The sequence below is a fragment of the Portunus trituberculatus genome, chromosome 37 (genome assembly GCF_017591435.1).
Source record: "Portunus trituberculatus isolate SZX2019 chromosome 37, ASM1759143v1, whole genome shotgun sequence".
NCBI lineage: Eukaryota > Metazoa > Arthropoda > Malacostraca > Decapoda > Portunidae > Portunus > Portunus trituberculatus.
Window position 1 is genome coordinate 26,654,527 of NC_059291.1, and position 22,510 is coordinate 26,677,036.

The following is a 22,510-nucleotide window of genomic DNA, read 5'->3' on the forward strand; positions in this document are numbered from 1 at the left end:
AAAATCCCGATATCACTCCATTTATGTTGGAATACATTACATTCCGCTCATACGTAAGTTTCTTTAGTCCTTTCTTGCTGTACTTTTCTGGGTTATGAACCACTTCCTCAGTCTCATATCCAAGATTCTCCAGAAAAACTCTTTCTTCTCCTCTTCTGTCCTCTCTTCATTTTTTCAAAGCCTCCTTTCTCAACTCATTTAACATTTCTCTTTCCTTTTCACCGAGATCTCTTCTCAACCAAATCTTCCTTGTTGTTTCCTGCTGGGCTAGCCTCCATGACTTCTCCACCAATTCATCTACATCCTTTTGTGACTTAAGTTTGATTCTTATTGGCCTCATACCTTCTCTTGTGAACTTTCCAATTCTATGGAAGTCCTCTATTTCTTGTACTAGGTCTTTTCCTCCTCCTGCACCACATTAATGATATTATTTATCACCTTTTTTATGTTTTTCTCTCCATTTTACTCGGTGTCTTATCCTCCTCCACACCAAATATCACCACACATCTCTTTTTGTCTACAGTTTCCCTCACCAATGTCTCATTTGACTTAATAACCTTCACCACTTTCTCAGCAATCTTCTCTTCTATGATCTGTTGATCTATAATTTCAGCAAGGCCCAAAGTTTTCTCCCCAGACTCTTTGATTTCCTTTTCCAGACTTGCAACTTTGTAATTTACCTCCTTTCTTTCCACTTCCTGACTTTTTTCCATTCAGCCTGCTTCTCCATCACTTTTCCTAGAGATTCTCCACATTTTTCGCAATTCACTTTAATTAGCTTAACTTCCTCTTTCAGTACTTCATTTTCCTTCTTTATATCGGCACACTCCTTCATTACATTGTCATAACTCGTTTCCAGGCCCCCATACTTTTCAAACAGTTTTCAATTTTACCTTCCAACTCCAGAATTTTCTTCACATAAGCGCTCTTCTCCATTATTCCTTGAAATCCTGTGAAGTCTGATTCATCTTTCGAGTTCACGGCCGCCATGTTGCGCAGATGTAAACAAACCAGCTGATGGCTCAAACGCAGGCTACAGTTTATATTCACCTTCCCTGGACATTATTTTGCTAATCAACAGTTAACATGACTATATGGAGACGGGACAAACATTACCAGCTCCTTTCCCACCTTGGTTACTCTTAGGCAATGGTAACTGTAGAATTAGATGATTGCTCTGGAGCTCAGCGACCATCCGCCATCACATGTCCCGTGTGTGTGTGTGTGTGTGTGTGTGTGTGTGTGTGTATTTACCTAGTTGTATTTACCTAGTTGTAGTTTTACAGGGCCTAGGCTTTATGCTCATGTGGTCCCGTCTCCATATCTACACTTATCCAATTTTTCTTTAAAACTATGTACACTCTTTGCTGATACCACTTCCTCACTCAAACTGTTCCAAGTCTCAACACATCTTTGCGGAAACTATATTTTTTAACATCTCTCAGACATTGTCCCTTCCTTAGTTTCTTACTATGCGATCTTGTGCTTCTAAAGTCATATTCTTCTCTCAGGATCAGTTTCTCATTATCCACTTCATCCATTCCGTTAATCAATTTATAAACTTGTATCAGATCCCCTCTCTCTTCTCTGCTCCAAGGTTGGTAGATCCATTGCCTTTAGTCTCTCCTCATATGCCATCCCTTTAAATTCTGGAACCATTCTTGTAGCCATTTTTTGTAGTCTCTCTAATTTTCTTATGTGTTTCTTTTTATGAGGAGTCCACACAACTCCTGCATATTCCAATCTAGGTCTTATTTTAGTACTTATCAATTTCTTCATCATTTCCTTGTCCATACAGTGAAATGCTACTCCAATATTCCTTAGCAAATTATATGTCTCTCTGAAAATTCTATCAATATGGCTAACTGGTTGATTATTTTCTTCCATTGTCACTCCCAAGTCCTTTTCCTTTTTTACTTTTTCTAGTTCTACTCCATCTCCCATCTTATAGATTCCCACTGGTCGTCTTTCACTTTTTCCCATTTCCATGACATGGCTTTTGTCCACATTGAATTCCATCTCCCATTTTTTGCTCCATTTCCAGATCTTGTTTAAGTCTTCCTGTAGTATTTCACAATCCTCTTTTTGTTTAATGACTCTGCACAGTTTCGCATCGTCCATAAACAGATTTATGTAGCTGTTCACTCCCTCTGGCATGTCATTTATATATATGAGGAAAAGTATTGGTGCCAATACTGACCCTGTGGCACTCCGCTGTCTACTGTTCTCCACTTGGACTTCATATCTTTAACTATCGTCCTTATTTCTCTCCCCCTTAAGTAATTCTTCATCCATCTCAATGTGCTTCCTTTTAAGCCACCCTTCTCCTCTAACTTCCATAGTAATCTTTCATGTGGCACTTTATCAAAAGCCTTTTTTAGATCTAAATAAATACAGTCAACCCATCCTCTCTCTCTTGTACTTTATCAACTATTCTAGAATAGAAACTCAATAAATTTGTCACACATGACCGACCTTTTCTAAAACCAAATTGGCTATTTGATAATATTTTGTTGTCTTCAAGAAACTCGATCCATTGTTTCTTTATTACTTTTCACACATCTTGCATATTACACTAGTTAGTGATACCGGTCTGTAATTTAAAGGTTCTTCCTTCCTTCCGCTCTTATATATGGGAACCACCTCAGCTCTTTTCCACTCCACTGGCACTGTTCCATTTTCTATTGAGCATTTTATGATGTTGTATATTGGACTTGCTAGTTCTTCCCTACATTCTTTCAGTATTCTGCCTGAGACTTCATCCGGTCCCATTGCCTTTTCCTCATCCAATTCCGTCATCAACTTTTTTTATTTCAAGTTTGGTTACTTTAATCTCTTTCATATAGACAGTCTCTCTTGTGTGTGTGTGTGTGTGTATTTACCTAATTGTATTTACCTAATTGTAACATACGGAAAAGAGCTATGCTCGTGTTGTCCCGTCTCCATATCTATTAATGTCCAGCTTTTCTTAAAATCATGAATATTCCTTGCGTTGACCACTTCCACGTCTAAACTATTCCATGCTTCCACCCTTCTATGAGGAAGCTATATTTTTCACATCTCTCCTATAAGTGGCCATTTTAGTTTTTCCCATGCCCTCTCGACATTCTTCCATTCCACATACACAGATCTTCCCTATCCATTTTTCCATGCCAATCATCACTCTGTATATTGCTATCAGGTCTCCCCTTTCTCTTCTGTTTTCCAGGGTTGGAAGTTGCATTCTTTTCAGTCTGTCTTCATAAGTCAAATCTCTTAAGTCAGGCACCATTTTCGTTGCAGCCCTCTGTACTTTCTCTAGTTTCCTTATGTGTTTCTTTAAGTTCGGAGCCCACTGTATTGTTGCATATTCAAGCCTCGGTCTTATCATTGCAGTAATTATTTTCTTCATCATTTCTTCATCTAGATATCTGAACGCCACTCTTATGTTCCTCAATAAGTTCAATACTTCTCCAATTATTTTGTTTATATGTCTCTCTGGCGATAGGTCATTGGTAATTGTCACCCCAAGGTCTTTTCTTCATGACTGGTTTTATGTCTTCATTTCCTATCTTGTACATACTCCTGATTCTTCTTTCACTCTTGCCAAACTCTATTTTCTTGCATTTTGTCGTGTTGAACTCCATTTGCCATGTACAGCTCCATTTCCATATTCTGTCCAAGTCTTCCTGGAGTAGTTCGCAATCTTTGTCACATCTCACTTTTCGTAACAATTTTGCATCGTCTGCAAATAGGCTCACATAACTGGACACCCCATCCACCATGTCATTTATGTAGACTGCGAACATTACTGGTGCCAACACTGATCCCTGTGGAACTCCACTCTCCACCAATCCCCATTCTGATGGTCTGTCCTTAATTATTGTTCTCATTTCTCTTCCTACCAAAAGTCTTCCATCCATTTTAGTAAACTGCCATGCACTCCTCCTACCATTTCAAGTTTCCAGATCAGTCTCTGGTGTGGTACCTTATCAAAGGCCTTTTTTAAATCCAGATATATTCCATCAGCCCAACCATCTCTTTCCTGTATTACATCTATCACCCTCGAATAGTAACATATCAGGTTTGTCGTGCATGAACGCCCTTTCCTAAAACCAAATTGACACTCACAAAGTATGTCATTTTCTCCAAGAAGTCTGTCCATCTAGTCTTCACCACCCTCTCACACATCTTAGCTACCACACTTGTAAGTGACACTGGTCTATAGTTCAATGGGTCTCTCTTGTTACCTGATTTATAGATTGGGACAATGTTAGCTCTTTTCCAGTCTTGGGGCACTACGCCTTCCCTTAATGAGGCATCAATTACTTCACAAACTTTTTCTGCCAATTGCTCCTGCATTCTCTTAAAATCCATCCTGATACCCCATCAGGTCCCACAGCTTTTCTCACTTCTAAACTCCCCATCATGTTCTTGATCTCCTCCACCGTTACTTGAAACTCCTTCATAATCCCTTTCTGTTCCATTACCAGTGGTTTGTCAAAAGCAGTCTCCTTTGTGAATACCTTCCGAAAGCATCCATTCATAGCCTCTGCCATTTCCTGGGATCTTCACTGTATACTCCATTTACTTCTAAACTTTCAATACTTTCTCTATTTTTGATGTTGTTGTTCACATGTCTGTAAAAAAGCCTTGGTTGGTCTTTACATTTATCAATTATATCCTTTTCTTGTTTCTTTCTTTCTTCTCTTCTAATCAACACATATTCATTTCTTGCTCTTTTGTAACTTTCCACTGCTTAATCCGTCTTTTCCTTCTCCACCTCTTCCATGCATCCTCTTTTCTTGTTCTAGCCTTTTCACATCTATCGTTAAACCAGTCCTGCTTTCCAACTTCTCTATGTTGTCTTATTGGTACAAATTTTTCTCACCTTCTTTGTATATTTTTATAAATTCCTTCCACTTTTCATTTGCTCCTTAGCACTCTTGAATTTCATCAATTTGTCTCTTGAAAGAATTTCTTTAGGTTTCCAAAATCTGTCTTGGCATAATTCCATCTTCCCACTTTATATTCTTCATTTCTTCTAGATTTCTCTTCGTCTATCACCTTGAACTCCAAAACTGCATGATCACTCTTTGCTAAAGGGCACTCCACCCTCATCTCCTCAATGACCATTGGCTCTGTACTAAAGACCAAGTCCAGTCTTGACGATGCTCCCTCTCCTCCAAACCTAGTATCTTCTTTGACCCACTGAGTTAACACATTTTCCATTGCCAGTGTCAATAGTGTATTTCCCCATGTTGTCTCTGATCCTTCCATTGACCAGTCCTCCCAACACACCTCTTTACAATTAAAATCTCCCATCATTATAGTTCGTTCACAGCCACCCAACATTTCTTCCAGACATGTTCCTGTATCACTTATCATTTCTTCATATTCCTGTACTGACCATGCATTTGTCTTAGGTGGTACGTACACCACTATGTAGTGCCTCTTTTTTCCTTCATTAGTTTCTGCTCTGATCTTTAGCACTTCTGCCTTTCCCATACCTTTTTCACTTGATCCACCTTTATATCTTTTTTAACCAGCAACATCACTCCTCCTCCCATCTTACCTACTCTATTTCTTTTCCAAACGTTATATTTCCCTTCTCCAACCTTCATCAGGTCTTCTCCCTCTCTCAGTTTTGTTTCAGTAAGACCCACAATATCTGGGTTCTTGTCCCTCAAGTAATCGTTGAGTTCTAAAATCCCGATATCACTCCATTTATGTTGGAATACATTACATTTCGCTCATATGTAAGTTTCTTTAGTCCTTTCTTGCTGTACTTTTCTGGGTTATGAACCACTTCCTCAGTCTCATATCCAAGATTCTCCAGAAAAACTCTTTCTTCTCTTCTTCTGTCCTCTCTTCATTTTTTTCAAAGCCTCCTTTCTCAACTCATTTAACATTTCTCTTTCCTTTTCACCGAGATCTCTTCTCAACCAAATCTTCCTTGTTGTTTCCTGCTGGGCTAGCCTCCATGACTTCTCCACCAATTCATCTACATCCTTTTGTGACTTAAGTTTGATTCTTATTGGCCTCATACCTTCTCTTGTGAACTTTCCAATTCTATGGAAGTCCTCTATTTCTTGTACTAGGTCTTTTCCTCCTCTTGCACCACATTAATGATATTATTTATCACCTTTTTATGTTTTCTCTCTCTCCATTTTACTCGGTGTCTTATCCTCCTCCACACCAAATATCACCACACATCTCTTTTTGTCTACAGTTTCCCTCACCAATGTCTCATTTGACTTAATAACCTTCACCACTTTCTCAGCTATCTTCTCTTCTATGATCTGTTGATCTATAATTTCAGCAAGGCCCAAAGTTTTCTCCCCTGACTCTTTGATTTCCTTTTCCAGACTTGCAACTTTGTAATTTACCTCCTTTCTTTCCACTTCCTGACTTTTTTTCCATTCAGCCTGCTTCTCCATCACTTTTCCTAGAGATTCTCCACATTTTCGCAATTCACTTTAATTAGCTTAACTTCCTCTTTCAGTGCTGCATTTTCCTTCTTCATATCGGCACAGTCTCTTTTTACATTGTCATAACTCGTTTCCAGGCCCTCATACTTTTCAAACAGTTTTCAATTTTACCTTCTAACTCCAGAATTTTCTTCACATAAGTGCTCTTCTCCATTATTCCTTGAAACCCTGTGAAGTCTGATTCCTCTTTCGAGTTCACGGCCGCCATGTTGCGCAGACGTAAACAAACCAGCTGATGGCTCAAACGCAGGCTACAGTTTATATTTACCTTCACTGGACATTATTTTGCTAATCAACAGTTAACATGACTATATGGAGACGGGACAAACATTACCAGCTCCTTTCCCACCTTGGTTACTCTTAGGTAACTGTAGAATTATAGATGATTGCTCTGGAGCTCAGCGACCACCTCCGCCATCGACGATGTCCCGTGTGTGTGTGTGTGTGTGTGTGTGTGTGTGTGTCGGTCAATTCGCCAAATATCCAAGAGAGGTCCTTTCCTAGTATTTTTGCAGGCCTTAGAGTACTGGTCAAGTAACTGCAAGAAATCCATGTCTTAAGTTATGAAACATGGTACAAGGTTTTTTTTTTTCCACTAATTTTAAGCTGAATCAATTCTTTAATGCTTTCTTTTCTAACACCATCATCTTATTTTTCATATATTAACTTCTCCATCACTGTACATAACAATACATTTGAAATGAACTTTGACATGCTACCTTCACACCTCCTGTACAATAAATTGCTAAAAGGTAAAACACATCCAAAGTGCTTGCTTACACTCCTAAAGGAAGATTATCTTTGCTAACTTCTTGATGGCATCTGTTTCACCTTATGGGCCTGAAATTCCATCTTAAGCAAGACAAACATTTCATGTAACAGAACAACAAAATTTACCTTGAATTCTGCACTGTTTTTACTGAGAAGCTCCAATGCACAGTCAAGCATCTGGTATTTTTCAAGTAGAGGATGGATGTCTTTCTCTACCTGAAAAAGAAAAACAGCGACTAAAATTCCATACACTTTCTATCTATCCAGCTTTATACCAATTCTATCTGGGGCAGCCTAGAGAGAGCGCTGCACACTCATGTACACAACACCCCTTAGTGGAAAGAGATAGTCTTGAGAGCGCTGCACACTCATGTTCACATCACCCCTTAGTGGAAAGGGATAGTCTTGTGGACTATCATATTACAACCAAGAAGCTTAGGCATAACACATCTGGCCACATACATTCTTATACTGATTTATCCCTACCCCTTCATAATGAAATGATTCCCTACCCTGCACCTACATCAATCCTAAGACCTTAGTAAATACAAGGTGCTTACTATGAAGTGCCCCCACACCTTACTTGGGCTCCATGCACCAATGGGCACAGCCAAGTGCACCTACATCTCTTCCCAATCATTGACAAGAATGTCATTTTTATCCGCTTATCACTGCTGCTCTCCAATTCCCTCTATCATGCAATATCACTCTTGCTTGCTGCAGTCATTCCTTTTCGATTCAGTGTTATCATATACTTCATCCATTTGAAGTAAATCCTTCCTCTTAACTTTCCAATGAATACATCTGATTTCATTACTTTCTTTTGTAATTTTATGTCTTTCATTCTCTCCTCATGCCCAATGCATCTAAACATCCTATACTGAGCATCCAGCCAACTTTCCCAAATAACCAGTTATTGTTACTTCCTTATATTTTGTTCTGCCCCTCCATATTATTCCCCTCATACTCTTCAAACACTTCTTTTCCATTACATTTAACAATTTCTTCTCAACCAGTACTACATCCCATTACTGTACAGCACAAGTGGACACTACTATTCTCTCATATAACATTTCTTTACACTCATACCCAATGTCTGACATTTAAAGATCTTTCTTAGGCCATCGTTTTTTTTTTTTTTTTTTTGCTGATTCCACTCTACACTTCACCTCTGTCTTAACTCTTCCATTCACTCTAACTGATGATCCCAGATACTTGAAATTATCCATTACTTCAAACTATTTTTTTATTGAATCTTACATCTATCCTTTTACTACCTATCTCTCTTGATCACTGATTACTTTACTTATATCAGCATTCACGATGGACTAACCTACAACATACCTTGTCTTTCTGAAGGGACTGTGTCAATTCAATGTCACCAAGGGTCATCATGACTTCCTTCTTCTGCTGAATGATGGAATCTGTATCCAGAACTGGCGGCACCATTCGGCCAAAGTCATGAGGACAGTGTGTGTAAAACTTTGATGACAAGTCCATGAGTACATGCCGGGGCTGGAAAACATGATCCACAGAACTAACAAGTGATTCTCTGATTAATTGAAAAGTCTTGTAAGTGACCATCAATCAAAACCTCCAGCAGTAAAGATTTTTAGAAATACCTCATTGTTTTTTATTGCTGCTTCAATATCCAGCAGCACCTCGAGTCCCTTGGCAATCTGCACTTTGCTCAGCTTCCCTAGTGGCATCTTCTTGATGTCTGTTGGATGCATTAGTCAGTATTACATCATATCTCTAACTTTTCATTCAGTAACTACTAGCACAAAGCATAAAAAATTGTTAGAAAGTGCCAAATTACAAAATCTATTTCTCCTTAACTAAGTAGATATAGTAACTTTACTAACCCAGAAATTTAAGAACATTCATACATACAACTTGATAAATACTTTTCATATTGCACCATTCCATATTTGTCACTTGTACCATTTCCTTAAGCTGTCCTGAATAATAAACAGCATCTCAGTGGAGTTACTTAAGGCCACTTTTTGCCTCTTTGGTTGTTAATTTCTCATTGGGATATTCATGTCTTTCATTCCATTTCTCACAAACATAGTGTGAACTTTACCTAAATTCATAATTGACATTTGTTTGGTGAACATGTCTTCTGAAAATATTATCATGATCATCAACTGAGTCCTGTAGTTAAGAGAACAATCTCCAGAGAATGCTGATTTCTTAGCCAATTGCTTTCCTCCATCTACTGCATCAGCTTCTTCCTCTTCATCATCCTCCTCTGAAAAACAAACAGTAAGAACATAAGAATATGTATGAGAAATAAGAGAAGGAGCAAAAAGTTGTCAATCCCTAAAGTTAAATTATCTCTCTTTTGTTACATTAAACACTGAGGTGTCTAGTAATATCCCTCCATACATAACCATACATAACACCCATGAAAATAAATGTTATGCCTGTTATACTCATGAGCTGACTTTGTGCAGGTTCATTGTCCTTTTGTAGTCTCTGGTTTGTTTTGTGCTTATGAGATATAAGATCATTGTGTGATTGTCTATCCCAATACCAACAAACCAACCATACCTGTTTGGACTCAAGGAAGTGAAATTCTTATTGGTCCTTTACTTTTGCTCATGTTCATCATTATTCTTATTATTCTTAGCCATTCCTTACAAGAAACCAACATAGAAACACCTACCAAGGGCCATTAATTACAGAGATGATGTAAATAGTCATACAAATATACAAACATTTCATGTCATATTCAGTAGAGCGTTCTGCTTTCATTCTCAGGCAACATCTAACATAAGGGACTGAACAATTCAATCTCCATCCATACAACACAGGGAGTCCCAGCATATCCTTGAGACTAATTACTTAAATTTCAAGAGACAAACTTGAACATAGGAACGAAAAGAAATAAAGGAATATACTTGTACAAGAAAATAAGCCATCAGGTCTAAATGCAAGAGATCCTTTATGCAATATGCTTACCTGTTTCCACCTGTTCCCTCATCCATGTATCTGTCTAATCCTCTTTTAATACAACCTAATTATTCTGCATTAACAATCTGATTGCTGAGTCTATTCCATTCATGTACCAATCTACTTTATCAAACTTGAGCCCTTTATTTCTTGTCCTATCCTGATTGTTGATCCTGAGGATTTTGCTTGCATCACCTTTACACAATCAAGTCTTCACTTACTTATCACTGTGACACACACTCACCAATATCAATCATGGTGTACTTTCCTGGATGAGCAGTGAAATTGTCTCTTTTGTCCCAATCATTTTTTGTTTTATCCTTAAATTTCTTCTTAAATGCCTTTATTGCCTGCTCCACATCTTTATGATTATCTAAGTTGTGCTGTCCTTCTTCTCCCTGAGATAGAGTAATATGTATGAAAAATAATACCCTATGTAGCACACCAAAATGTAAAACATTAATAAATCAAACCTCTTCACATATATATTCAAAAAACATTTTCTGTTTTGCCAGGCATGTTCCATGATGTGAGAGACAAGTACATGCATCAGTAAATATCTCAGATTCAGCAGGTTATGTGAGGGAGCCAGTAGGTTCTTTCTACTCACCACTCGTCCCCAACGTGTGAAGCAAGTGAAGCTATTCTTTTTGTTCTCAGTGACTTGAATAATGTAAAACTTGTTATTGTTGTGCCCAATATTGGTTTGGTTTAGCATGCAGGTATAGTCTTCATAGATGGCAGCCTGCAAAATTATAGCATTTACAATATCAAAGACAATAAATCAAATGTGCTCCAGTTCCTCCCTCCTCAATTGTCAAATAACTAAATGAAGTGGCTTTGTGTGGGTGGGACACATAATGCCAGTTTACTTTGGTAATGCAGTCAAGAAACAGAGCTTTAGCCCTGCAAGAGCTGATGATGACAGCATACTGATATTAAAATGGAAAATGTGGTATGAAAGTGAGAGAACATTTCACTATTTCTTAATTTCTCTTTAGATGCTATTTATACTAAAAATACACAGAAGAATGTAAAATGTTACCTTTGGGAACTCTAGCAATAACACACCATCAGCCTTGAAGTTCCCTTTTTTCTTTTCCTTGGAGGCAGTAGCCTTTGTTTCATTGATGGCATTCCTCAGCTGAGTGGTAGCACTGTCCTCCCGCTGAAGCTTTTCTGGCACCTCTTCTTCACTAAGGGAAATAAATTGGAACATCTATCAGTTAACAATAGTCAGCGTTCTAGAGAGTTTACAACTAGCACTTTGGCCTAAAAACATTAAAAAAACAAAATCATATTTAATGGAATAAAGTAACGAGGAGGAAAAAACTAACTTCAGTAGCTTTTTAGAGAGTTTACAACTAGCACTTTGGCCTGAAAACATTAAAAAAAAAATCATATTTAATAGAATAAAGCAACGAGGAAGAAAAAACTAACATTTGTAGAATGAAGAAAGATCACGAGAACCAGAACACATGAAAATATATTTCTCAGTAGTATTGAAGTGAAGCATTTCAAAATTAAACATATGTACTTCATAAGAGAAATATGTACAGTAATTGATTGTATGAGTGTAAAACTTACTTGTATACATTTATTCATTTGTGTATTGATTCGCTTACTGCACAGGGCTGGCTTGTGTGTGGCTGTGGCAGCAGATACATAATTGATAATTACAACCTTCAGCACACCATCTCTGCAGTACTGAATCCATTTCAGCCTGAATAACTTTGCTATACATAATTGTTTCTAGAGGAAAATATTTCTTTTAAAATGCTCCAACACAAGTGAGAACATACATCAACTCTTACTTCATTATTCATGGATTACTTATTCAAGTAGTTTTTTTTTTTTTTTTTTTTAATATGGGAGACCTGCCAAGGGCAACAAAAAAATTGATAAAGAAAGCCTACTGGGGTGCAAATTCCCAAGCAGGTTAGATAGATAATAGTTAAAAAGGGACTCCAAGGATGGTAAAAGAGTCATCTTTTTATATAGTATATCTTTTTTCAACTTAAAATTTTGCATGAAGAATGTATGTGTAGTTAGATGCATGTAGTTTTGTGTGTAAAGAGAGACAGTTGTCTTTAGAGGGCAGACTGTGACTGCCTCCTTGTGTTGTGAGACACAAAGAGAAATGTTCAGTGAGGTACCAGCTAGCTGGCTTTAATGGCAAGTTCACAGCTTCCCCTGAACCAGTGCTATTGGAACTCACTGGGAGTAATTATCATTTTGCCAGGTATTTGCTGCCTCCTCCTTCCACTGATTGTTTACATTACTGGGCTTATTTTTCATTTGTAGAATCTGTTTACTTGCTGTAGTCGCTTTTCCAGTTATTATTTTTTATCATATGTAGTAAATTATAGTCATTTGATGTGAGAAACCAAAATTATCAAGAATATGAACATTCAGGGTGATTCATGTATTTATTGGTAGAGTATTAGTACCAAGTACTACCAGTGATATACACAATGTTGATGTAAAACCAATGCAGTAATGAATAAAGATGCTGCTTTCACAAATATTAGAGTAATCCTGGCATCCTCAAATCAGTTATTGAAAAATGTATTGATTTATAGGGAACATCAATTATGTCCTTCCCTCTTGTATAGGGGTTCCATAGTAGAGTATTGTTGTTTAACATAATATTGGTATTCAGAGAAAATAATGTGAATCATATTTGCTATTTAATAATTTACATAAACAAAAATTAATGGTTTTCATAGAATTTTTTCAGTGCCTATAGGCCACTGGCTAATTACTAAAATTGCTATCATACACCACTGAAAAAACAATAAACAAAAACAATCCATGTGGTGGAAGACTTCTCCATTTCCCCCCCTTTTTATATAACAAATTGCATCATAAAGATATAACCAAAATAGAATAAGGACAAAGAGGAAAATAAAACATGTGTAAGTAAAACACAAAGGTTAAAAGTTGACCCAAAAGATGCAAAAGCTTTAAATAAAATTTCACCAAACTGTGTAGGAATTAACTCAAGAATGTATAAAGAAAAATCCAACCCATGATATAGAGAGGAATTAATATTTTGCTATAGTGTGGCCCAGCATTAATGGATCTCAGCCCTCTGGTTAACTATTTGATGAAAGAACACTAAATCCAGAGCACATGTTTCCGCATGTGTTTTCTATGTACCAACCAAGGATTCTATATTATAAGGATATATGGGTTCAATGGGCAGGCTGGAGGGAGATAAGCTTCTAACAGATAGCAGGCGGGTCGCAGGTAGTAAGGGGGTGAGGGATGGGGTGGTCCATCAGTGAGGGAGTATGAGAGTCGTTACAAGATTCAAACAGTCAGTCAGTCACGGAAAGGAGCGCAAGGCACATCAGCCATCGTCCGCTTCCGCCTAGGCCACACTATGCTCAGTGTTCACTTGCACCACCTATGTCTGTCTCATAACCCCTTCTGCCCTTGGTGTAGGACTACCCCTGAGGCCATGGAACATTTCCTGCTTCAATGCCCACGCTTCCACTCCATACTGCACTCTCCACTCTGGCCATCACAACACTCGACCTGCCCACCCTCCTGGCAACCTGCTGTCTTCGCCTTACTTGTGCCTTCTTGAGGAAGACCGGCCAGCTACCATGCCTGTGATACCCACACAGGACTACCCCAGGGCTCATAAGGATCCACAGATCTTTGTGGCCTCTTTTGGATCCTTATGAGCCCTGGGGTAGTCCTGTGTGGATATCTCAGGCGTGTAGCTGGCCGGTCTTCCTCAAAAAGGCGCAAGTAAGGCGAAGGACAGCAGGTTGCCAGGAGGGTGACTGGGCATGTCCAGTGTTATGATGGCCAGGGCGGAGAGCCGGGAGCATAGTGCAGTATGTTGAGAGTGGACGCGTGGGCACTGAAGCAGAAAATGTTCCATGGCATCAGGGGTAGTCCTACACCAAGAGCAGAAGGGGTCACGACACAAACGTAAGCGGTGCAAGTTAGGACTATGGTGTGGCCCAGGCGGAGGCAGGCAGAAAACGCATGTATATGTATGTATATATATATATATATATATATATATATATATATATATATATATATATATATATATATATATATATATATATATATATATAAATGTTTTATTTGCTTTATAAGTTCATAACCACGAGAGAATGCAGGGAAAAATAGAGGGTGGGGAGGAAGCATGGCAGAAATCTTCTTAAGTTAGTCCTGAAAACGTTTTCTATGAAAGTACTCACTTCTAACAGATGGCAGCACCGTCACTGTCCTCCAAACTTTAACCCATACCAGAACTTCCTCTCTGTATCTTCCTTGGTACCAACCAAGGATTCTACAGTATAAGGATATACAGGTTCAATGAGCAAGCTGGAGGAATTGATTAGGGAGCTTAGCTTCTAACAGATGGCACGCGGGTCACCGGTAGTAAGGGGATGAGGGATGGGGGGGTCCATCAGCGGGGGAGGATGAGCGCCGTTACAAGATTCAAACAGTCAGTCAGTAGGGATGGGCAGAGTACGGCTTTTCAGGTAATCGCGGGTACGGGTACCCGTCTCAGACTACTCGCGCTACCTGGTTCCACTACCCGGATAGCTACCCGGTATCCATCAGGCACGCTTACCCGCCAGCGCGCGGTGGTCCAGGGACGCATGGTGAGTGAGTAGTACCAACGCGCTACCTGGGTAGCTGCCTGGTAACCATGAAAATGCACAGTGATCCCGGCTCCCGGGATTAATGTCGAGACGATTACCAAGATTATAAACCAGACATACACACACACGACATATATACACACACGCATATATATATATATATATATATATATATATATATATATATATATATATATATATATATATATATATATATATATATATATATATATATATATATATATATATATATATATATATATATATATATATATATATATATATATATATATATATATATATATATATATATATATATATATATATATATATATATATATATATATATATATATATATATATATATATATATATATATATATATATATATATATATATATATATATATATATATATATATATATATATATATATATATATATATATATATATATATATATATATATATATATATATATATATATATATATATATATATATATATATATATATATATATATATATATATATATATATATATATATATATATATATATATATTCATCGTTATCATCATATTTTATTAATAATAAGACTTTGGTACTCATTGTGTACTCCAAAACAAGACTGCTTACCGGTGGGCAATACCCGATATGTTTTACCCGGGTACCCATCTAGATACTCACTAAGCAGTACAGCATGAACGATATATTTTTAATCATTATCTCCACATTTTATTAATGATCGCACATCGGTAAACATTATCCATACTCTAAGTGTCTAGACATTAAATATTTTCACCGTAATCACTCACATCTGTACTCTCTACACCAGAATGGGTGCCTAATAATATTATAAGAAATACCCGTGAAAATTACCCGACAACCTTCGTTTGTCCCGGGTACCCGTCTCGATACTCAGTACTCTACTACTCGGGTAGCTACCCGGGTACCCACCCGTCCCTATCAGTCAGTCATGGGATGGAGCGCAAGGCACATCAACCATCGCCGCCTCCACCTGGGCCACACCATGCTCAGTGCCCACTTGCACTGCCTACATCTGTCTCGTGACCCCTTCTGCCCTTGGTGTAGGACTACCCCTGAGGCCATGGAACATTTCTTGCTTCAATGCCCATGCTTTCACTCAACATACTGCACTATGTTCCCGACTCTCCGACCTGGCCATCACAACACTCAACCTGCCCACCCTCCTGGTGGCCTCAGGCGTCCACCCCTCCTGGCAGCCTGCTGTCCTTCGCCCTACTTCTGCCTTCTTGAGCAAGGCCGGCTAGCTACCACGCCTGTGATAATCACACAGGACTATCCCAAAGCTCATAAGGATCCAAAAGAGGCCATGAAGATCTATGGATCATTATGAGCCCTGGGGTAGTCACAGGCGTGGTAGTTGGCTGGTCCTCCTCAAGAAGGCACAAGTAAGGCGAAGGACAGCAGGTTGCCAGGAGGGGTGGACACCTGAGGCCGCCAGGAGGGTGGGTGGGCATGTCCAGTGTTATGATGGCCAGGGCGGAGAGCCGAGAGTGTAATGCAGTATGTTGAGAGTGGAAGGTGGGCATTGAAGCAGGAAATGTTCCATGGCATCAGGGGTAGTCCTACACCAAGGGCAGAAGGGGTCACGAGACAGACGATGCAAGTGAGGAGTATGGTGTGGCCCAGGCGAGGCGGGCAGAAAACAGATATATATATATATATATATATATATATATATATATATATATATATATATATATATATATATATATATATATATATATAAACAAACATGTTTTATTTGCCTTATAAGTTCATAACCACGAGAGAATGCAGGACAAAATAAGGGATGGGGAGGTAGAATGGGAGAAATCTTCTTAAGTTTACTCCTGAAAACGTTTTATATGAAAGTACTCGCTTCTAAAAGATGGCAGCACCGTCGCTGTCCCCCAAACTTTAACACACACCACAACTTCCTCTCTGTATATTCCTTGGTACCAACCAAGGATTCTAGGGAGGATATACGGGTTCAATGGGCAGGATGGAGGAATTGATTAGGGAACCTTGCTTTCAACAGATGGCACACGGGTTGCAGGTAGTAAGGGGGTGAGGGATGGTGGAGGATCTATCAACGAGGGAGTATGAGCGCCGTTACAAGATTCAAACAGTCAGTCAGTCACGGTAAGGAGCCCAAGGCACGTCAACCATTGCCCACCTCCGCCTGGGCCACACCACGCTCAGTGCTCACTTGCATCGCCTACGTCGGTCTCGTGACCACTTCTACCCTTGGTGTAGGACTACCCCTGAGTCCATGGAACATTTCCTGCTTCAATGCCCACGCCTCCTCTCTCAACATACTGCATTACGCTCCTGGCTCTCCGCCCTGGCCATCACAACACTCAACCTACCCTCCCTCCTGGCAGCCTCAGGCGTCCACCCCTCCTGGGAACCCATCCTTCGCCTTATTTGTGCCTTCTTGAGGAAGACCGGCCAGCTACCATGCCTGTGATACCCACACAGGACTACCCCAGGGCTCATAAGGATCCATAGATTTTCGTGGCCTCTTTTGAATCCTTATGAGCCCAGGAGTAGTCCTGTGAGGGTATCACAGGCTTGGTAGCTGGCCGGTCTTCCTCAAGAAGGTACAAGTAAGGCTAAGGACAGCAGGTTGCCAGGAGGGGTGGATGCCTGAGGCCGCCAGGAGGGAGGGCAGGTCGAGTGTTGTGATGGCCAGGGCGGAGAGCCGGGAGCGTAATGCAGTATGTTGAGAGAGGAGGCGTGGGCAATGAAGCAGGAAATGTTCCATGGCCTCAGGGGTAGTCCTACACCAAGGGCAGAAGTGATCACGAGACAGTCGACGTATGCGATATATATATATATATATATATATATATATATATATATATATATATATATATATATATATATATATATATATATATATACAAAGAAGTTCGTCTTGTTTAATATCAAGGAAAGCAGGGAAGCCAGTGGAAAATCCAGTACTTGTCAGTAACATTTATTCCACGACTTTTCGCCCTCTTCAATGGGCATTTTCAAGCTACAAGGAGTACACATATTTAGTAAACATTAAGAGGTGTCATTAATAAAAATTTGCTTTAAAATATTGCATGACAATTAAGAATACAAAATGAGAACTAAGATCATTAAGAATACAAATTAAAACTAAAATTATAAAACAACTTACAAATATAAAAATAGAAACGACTAAAATATACCTGTTGACTTAAGTGGACAGGCGAGAGAACTAATGCAACGAGATGAAAACGTAGCAGACGAAAAATCAGAGGGAGAAGGGTTAGGCCTAAATTATAAAATCATTAATTTGTCCGAACCTATCTGTGAGTTGAGTTCTGGTTTGTTGTGTTTTATCAGAAGTGCTTCAAGTATTAGTCTATCTAATTGGTTCTTAGGCTTGTGCATTACCCTAAAGTCTTCTGAGGTGAAAGGGTGGTCAAATGTGTGGGCGTGTTCCCTAATGGAAGAGAAAGATGGATTAGTTATGGGCTTATTTGTCCTAGGTGATATACCCTTGTGTTCAGCAATTCTATATTTCAGGTTCCTTTTTGTCTTTCCAATATACCAAGCTTTACAGCTCAGACAGGTAAATTCGTATATAACATTGGATGAGAGATCGCGAGGAACAGTATCTTTAAATTTAAAATGATCCAATAGTGAGTGTGTTGGTAAAGACATAACAAAATTTAATGTCTGGAAAATAATGCTTTAAAACAATCTAGTTTGTTCCTAATTGAGTAACTGAGATGACCATAGAAGGGTAATGATTTAATAATTTAGGCCTAACCCTTCTCCCTCCGATTTTTCGTCTGCTACGTTTTCGTTCTCTCGCCTGTCCACTTGAGTCAACAGGTATATTTTAGTTGTTTCTATTTTTATATTTGTAAGTTGTTTTATTATTTTAGTTTTAATTTGTATTCTTAATGATCTTAGTTTTCATTTTGTACTTTTAATTGTCATGCAATATTTTATAGCAAATTTTTATTAATGACACCTTTTAATGTTTACTAAATATGTGTACTCCTTGTAGCTTGAAAATGCCCATTGAAGAGGGTGAAACGTCGCGGAATAAATGTTACTGACAAGTACTGGATTTTCCACTGGCTTCCCTGCTTTCCTTGATATATATATATATATATATATATATATATATATATATATATATATATATATATATATATATATATATATGTTGTTACGGCCCGCCCGTAACATACTGCACTACCATCACCTCCTCCGCTTGTTACCTCGTTCGCCACCTCTCCACCTCCCCTTCCACGTCACCGTCTCGTGAACCTTCCACATTACCATCTCATGAACCCTCCACGTCACCGTTTCATGAAGCCCCGCTACTGTCCCGAAGTTGGATTCACGCGGCCCCATTCGACTCAACCGGAAGTGTTAAGCCAGCTCTTGGCTTTCTGGAAGTCAAGTTGAGGTCCAGACCTTAACCGGTGAACGTAATAATTGGCGACCGTGACAGAACTATTATAACCCTTGTTCAGTGTTCCATTTTTCCAGTGACTTTTTTTCTGTGATTACATTATTTTTCTTGTGTTTCTGTGGTGTTGTGACTTTGATGTGTTTTTTTTCTGTGACTTACTCTGCCTGTGGTTTAAATTTACCTTTGTGCGTTCAAGTAGCTCCTTTTGGGTTAAACGTGCTTCGTGACTTTCATTGGTATCGCATAGCAGTGGTAGAGCAGGAAACCAGGTAGAAAGGCGTGTTCACCGATAGCACTTATCTCTATTTTTTGCACATAGGCAGGTGTGTAATAAGTGTTATCCAAGTGTTGGGATCATCATATGTTCATGCGAACCCTCAATCCCCTCACTTCGCGGATCATTTTTCTCGCTAGTTAGAATCGGCCATTTTAACTAGTCTCTCAGACTAATCCGCCTCCTTATCAATAACAAGTCTCAGTACAATTCGCTCCTCACTCTCAAGTCTCGTAACTAGAGTAATCCGGATCCCTCTTAATGCCGTAACTCTCTAGTTTACCCCTCATTAGTGATTGTACTCATAAGTGTTTACTTAAGTATAATCTAGGTAATTTCCAAGGTTGCCTTTATTATCACTCTGCCAAGTTCCTCACTTAAGTAATTCGCTTATCATTTTTTTTTTTTTTGTGGTTTAACATCTATTTAATATGGCTTCCGCTCAGTTTAACGTTGAAGATTTTTGTGCCGACCCTTCTCTGGAACAACTTAAAGATGCTAATATAAAGAAGGACCAATGGAAAGCCATCGCTAAACATTTTGATGTTCCCATCACGTCTCAGATGACTAAAGAGGTCATTAAGAATGTAGTTGTTGAACATCTAGTGCAAGAAGGTCAGTTGCTAGGAAATGCCATAAAAGAGTTAACTCCCATGTCAGCCTCTATGAGGACTATAATACACAGTCCCCAGGAAGAACAGGATAAGAGTAGGATAAGTCAGTGGGAAATTGAGAAGCTTAAACTAGAATACCGGATGCATGAAAAACAAATGCAACTACAGGCAGAAAAAGAAGCGAAAGAAATGCAACTAAAGGCAGAAAAAGAAGACAAAGATAAAGAGAGAGAATTACGGGAAAGACAAATGCAACTACAGGCAGAAAAGGAAGAGAGAGAATTTCAGTTACAACTTAAAAGGCAGGAGAAAGAGTCAGAAATTCAGGAGTTAGCCCTACGAAATGACGCTAAGTTTAGAGGGGAAGAAATAGATATAAAGAAAAAGTTAGCAAGCTTTAATCCTGCTACAGCTGCTCCGCTAGTTCCCCCTTTTGATGAATCTGATGTTGACGGGTCATTTCGCGCTTTCGAGAGCATTGCTAATAGGAATAAATGGCCCAAGGATCAGTGGGTGTCTCTCCTTGTCCCTAAGCTAGTAGGAAAAGCTTATAGGGTATACAACGGCCTTAGTGATGAGGTAGAATATGAAGAGATCAAAGGTAACATTCTAGACGCCTACTCTATCACTTCTGATGGATACAGACAACAGTTCCGAAAGTATGTGAAACCAGAGTCTCACACCTATGTTGAATTTGCTAGTGAGAAACTAAGACAATTTAAGAAATGGTTAGCCGCCCTTAACATTACCACCTTTTCGGAGTTGCTCAATCTAATGGTCCTGGAAGAATGGAAGAACAAGTTACCCTTTAATATTCTGAGGCATGTGGAAGAACGGGAGAGAGTGATCTTATGTCTGCCGCTAAAGTGGCTGATGCGTTTGCTTTGTTGATGGGATCCCTGGGTAGTAGAGGTCGTGGTTCACTATCTAATGTTAGGTCCTCCTTTGGGGAAGGTTTTGGGGCGCGGGTGGTAAGCCGACCGGATTCTCGCCAAATGCATATAATTCCCCCTGGTGTACATACTGTAAGAAACCAGGACACACGATCCAAAAATGTAGACACCCAAATTGCAAGGCCTCTCAACGTCAACTTTCTTTTGTGGCCCCTAAACCTAACACATTTGAGAACAAGAAACCAGTGGCCCTAGCTAACCCTGTCAACTCTCCTCTAGAACTTTATGACTCGTACATGTATCAAGGTAAAGTGTCCCTGACTGATGGTAAAGACAAGGCAATAAATGTCAAGGTTCTGCGTGATACAGGTGCTGCCCAATCCATCTTAAGGGAAGATGTCATCCCTAACATCAAACAGGCTTTCACTGGGAGAAGGTGATCCTTACAGGTCTCGAATCACAGCTCTCCTATCCCTTGGCTAAAATTAGCTTACAGTGCCCTTTCATTTCAGGAGAGGTTGAGGTAGCCATTAAACCTGGTGAACTGCCAGTACCGGGGGTACATCTTGTACTGGGTAATGATCTTGCGGGTAACTTGGCTGTTCCAAACTTAATTGTTCTTGATTCTCCCTTAACAGAAAGTCCCACTAAGACCCTGGACGAAACATCCCCTCACTTCTTCCCAGTGTGTGCAGTCACCAGGTCTCAGTCCAAGTCCCCTGCCCTTTCACCACCTCCTCCACCAATGATTGCCTCTACTGACAACTTGTACAATAACATCATTTCAAAGGAGAATTTGATTAATGCTCAGGAACAGGATCTCACTTTGGCTAAGATCAGACATGTTGCCAGTGAGACAAAGGATATGTCTAAATTGCCTTGTTTTTATTATCAGGAAGGAGTCCTGATGCGTGCCTACAGACCTCCTGAACTGAAACAACTAGACACCTGGTCAGAAACACATCAAGTTGTCATCCCTTGTCTGTAAGACCAGCCATTATAGAACTAGCTCATGATGGATTGTCAGGTCATCTAGGCATCCAAAAAACCTACAAGAAGGCTCTTCAACATTTTTTTGGCCAGGAATGAAAAAGGATGTGTCACACTATGTAAAAACATGTCACATATGTCAAATTGTGGGTAAGCCTAACGAACGCCTTGTGCCAGCTCCTCTGACGCCTATTCCAGTTCAGACGGAGCCCTTCGAAAAGATCATTCTAGACTGCGTAGGGCCCTTACCCAAAACCAAACGAGGGAATCAGTATTTGTTAACCCTCATGGATCCCACTACCAGGTACCCTGAAGCATTCCTCTTAAGAACATCACATCAAAGACCATTGTAAAACATCTAATACATTTTTTCACCTCGGTAGGAATTCCAAAACAAATTCAGTCTGACAAGGGTAGCAATTTCACTAGCAAT

General features: G+C 39.3%; 1 protein-coding gene across 1 annotated transcript in view; it reads right to left on the reverse strand.

The window, feature by feature from the left end:
- The window catches only part of LOC123514169 (protein mono-ADP-ribosyltransferase PARP3-like), a 37,286-nt gene that overhangs the window by 7,437 nt on the left and 7,339 nt on the right, over positions 1–22,510 (reverse strand). The window contains exons 4-11 of the mRNA XM_045271818.1: positions 11,245–11,395; positions 10,810–10,944; positions 10,444–10,597; positions 9,328–9,495; positions 8,864–8,961; positions 8,586–8,756; positions 7,368–7,457; positions 6,928–7,008 (exon numbers count right to left, since the gene is read on the reverse strand). Of these exons, the coding sequence (XP_045127753.1) occupies positions 6,928–7,008; positions 7,368–7,457; positions 8,586–8,756; positions 8,864–8,961; positions 9,328–9,495; positions 10,444–10,597; positions 10,810–10,944; positions 11,245–11,395 (1,048 nt within the window). The remainder of the gene's footprint in view (positions 1–6,927; positions 7,009–7,367; positions 7,458–8,585; positions 8,757–8,863; positions 8,962–9,327; positions 9,496–10,443; positions 10,598–10,809; positions 10,945–11,244; positions 11,396–22,510) is intronic.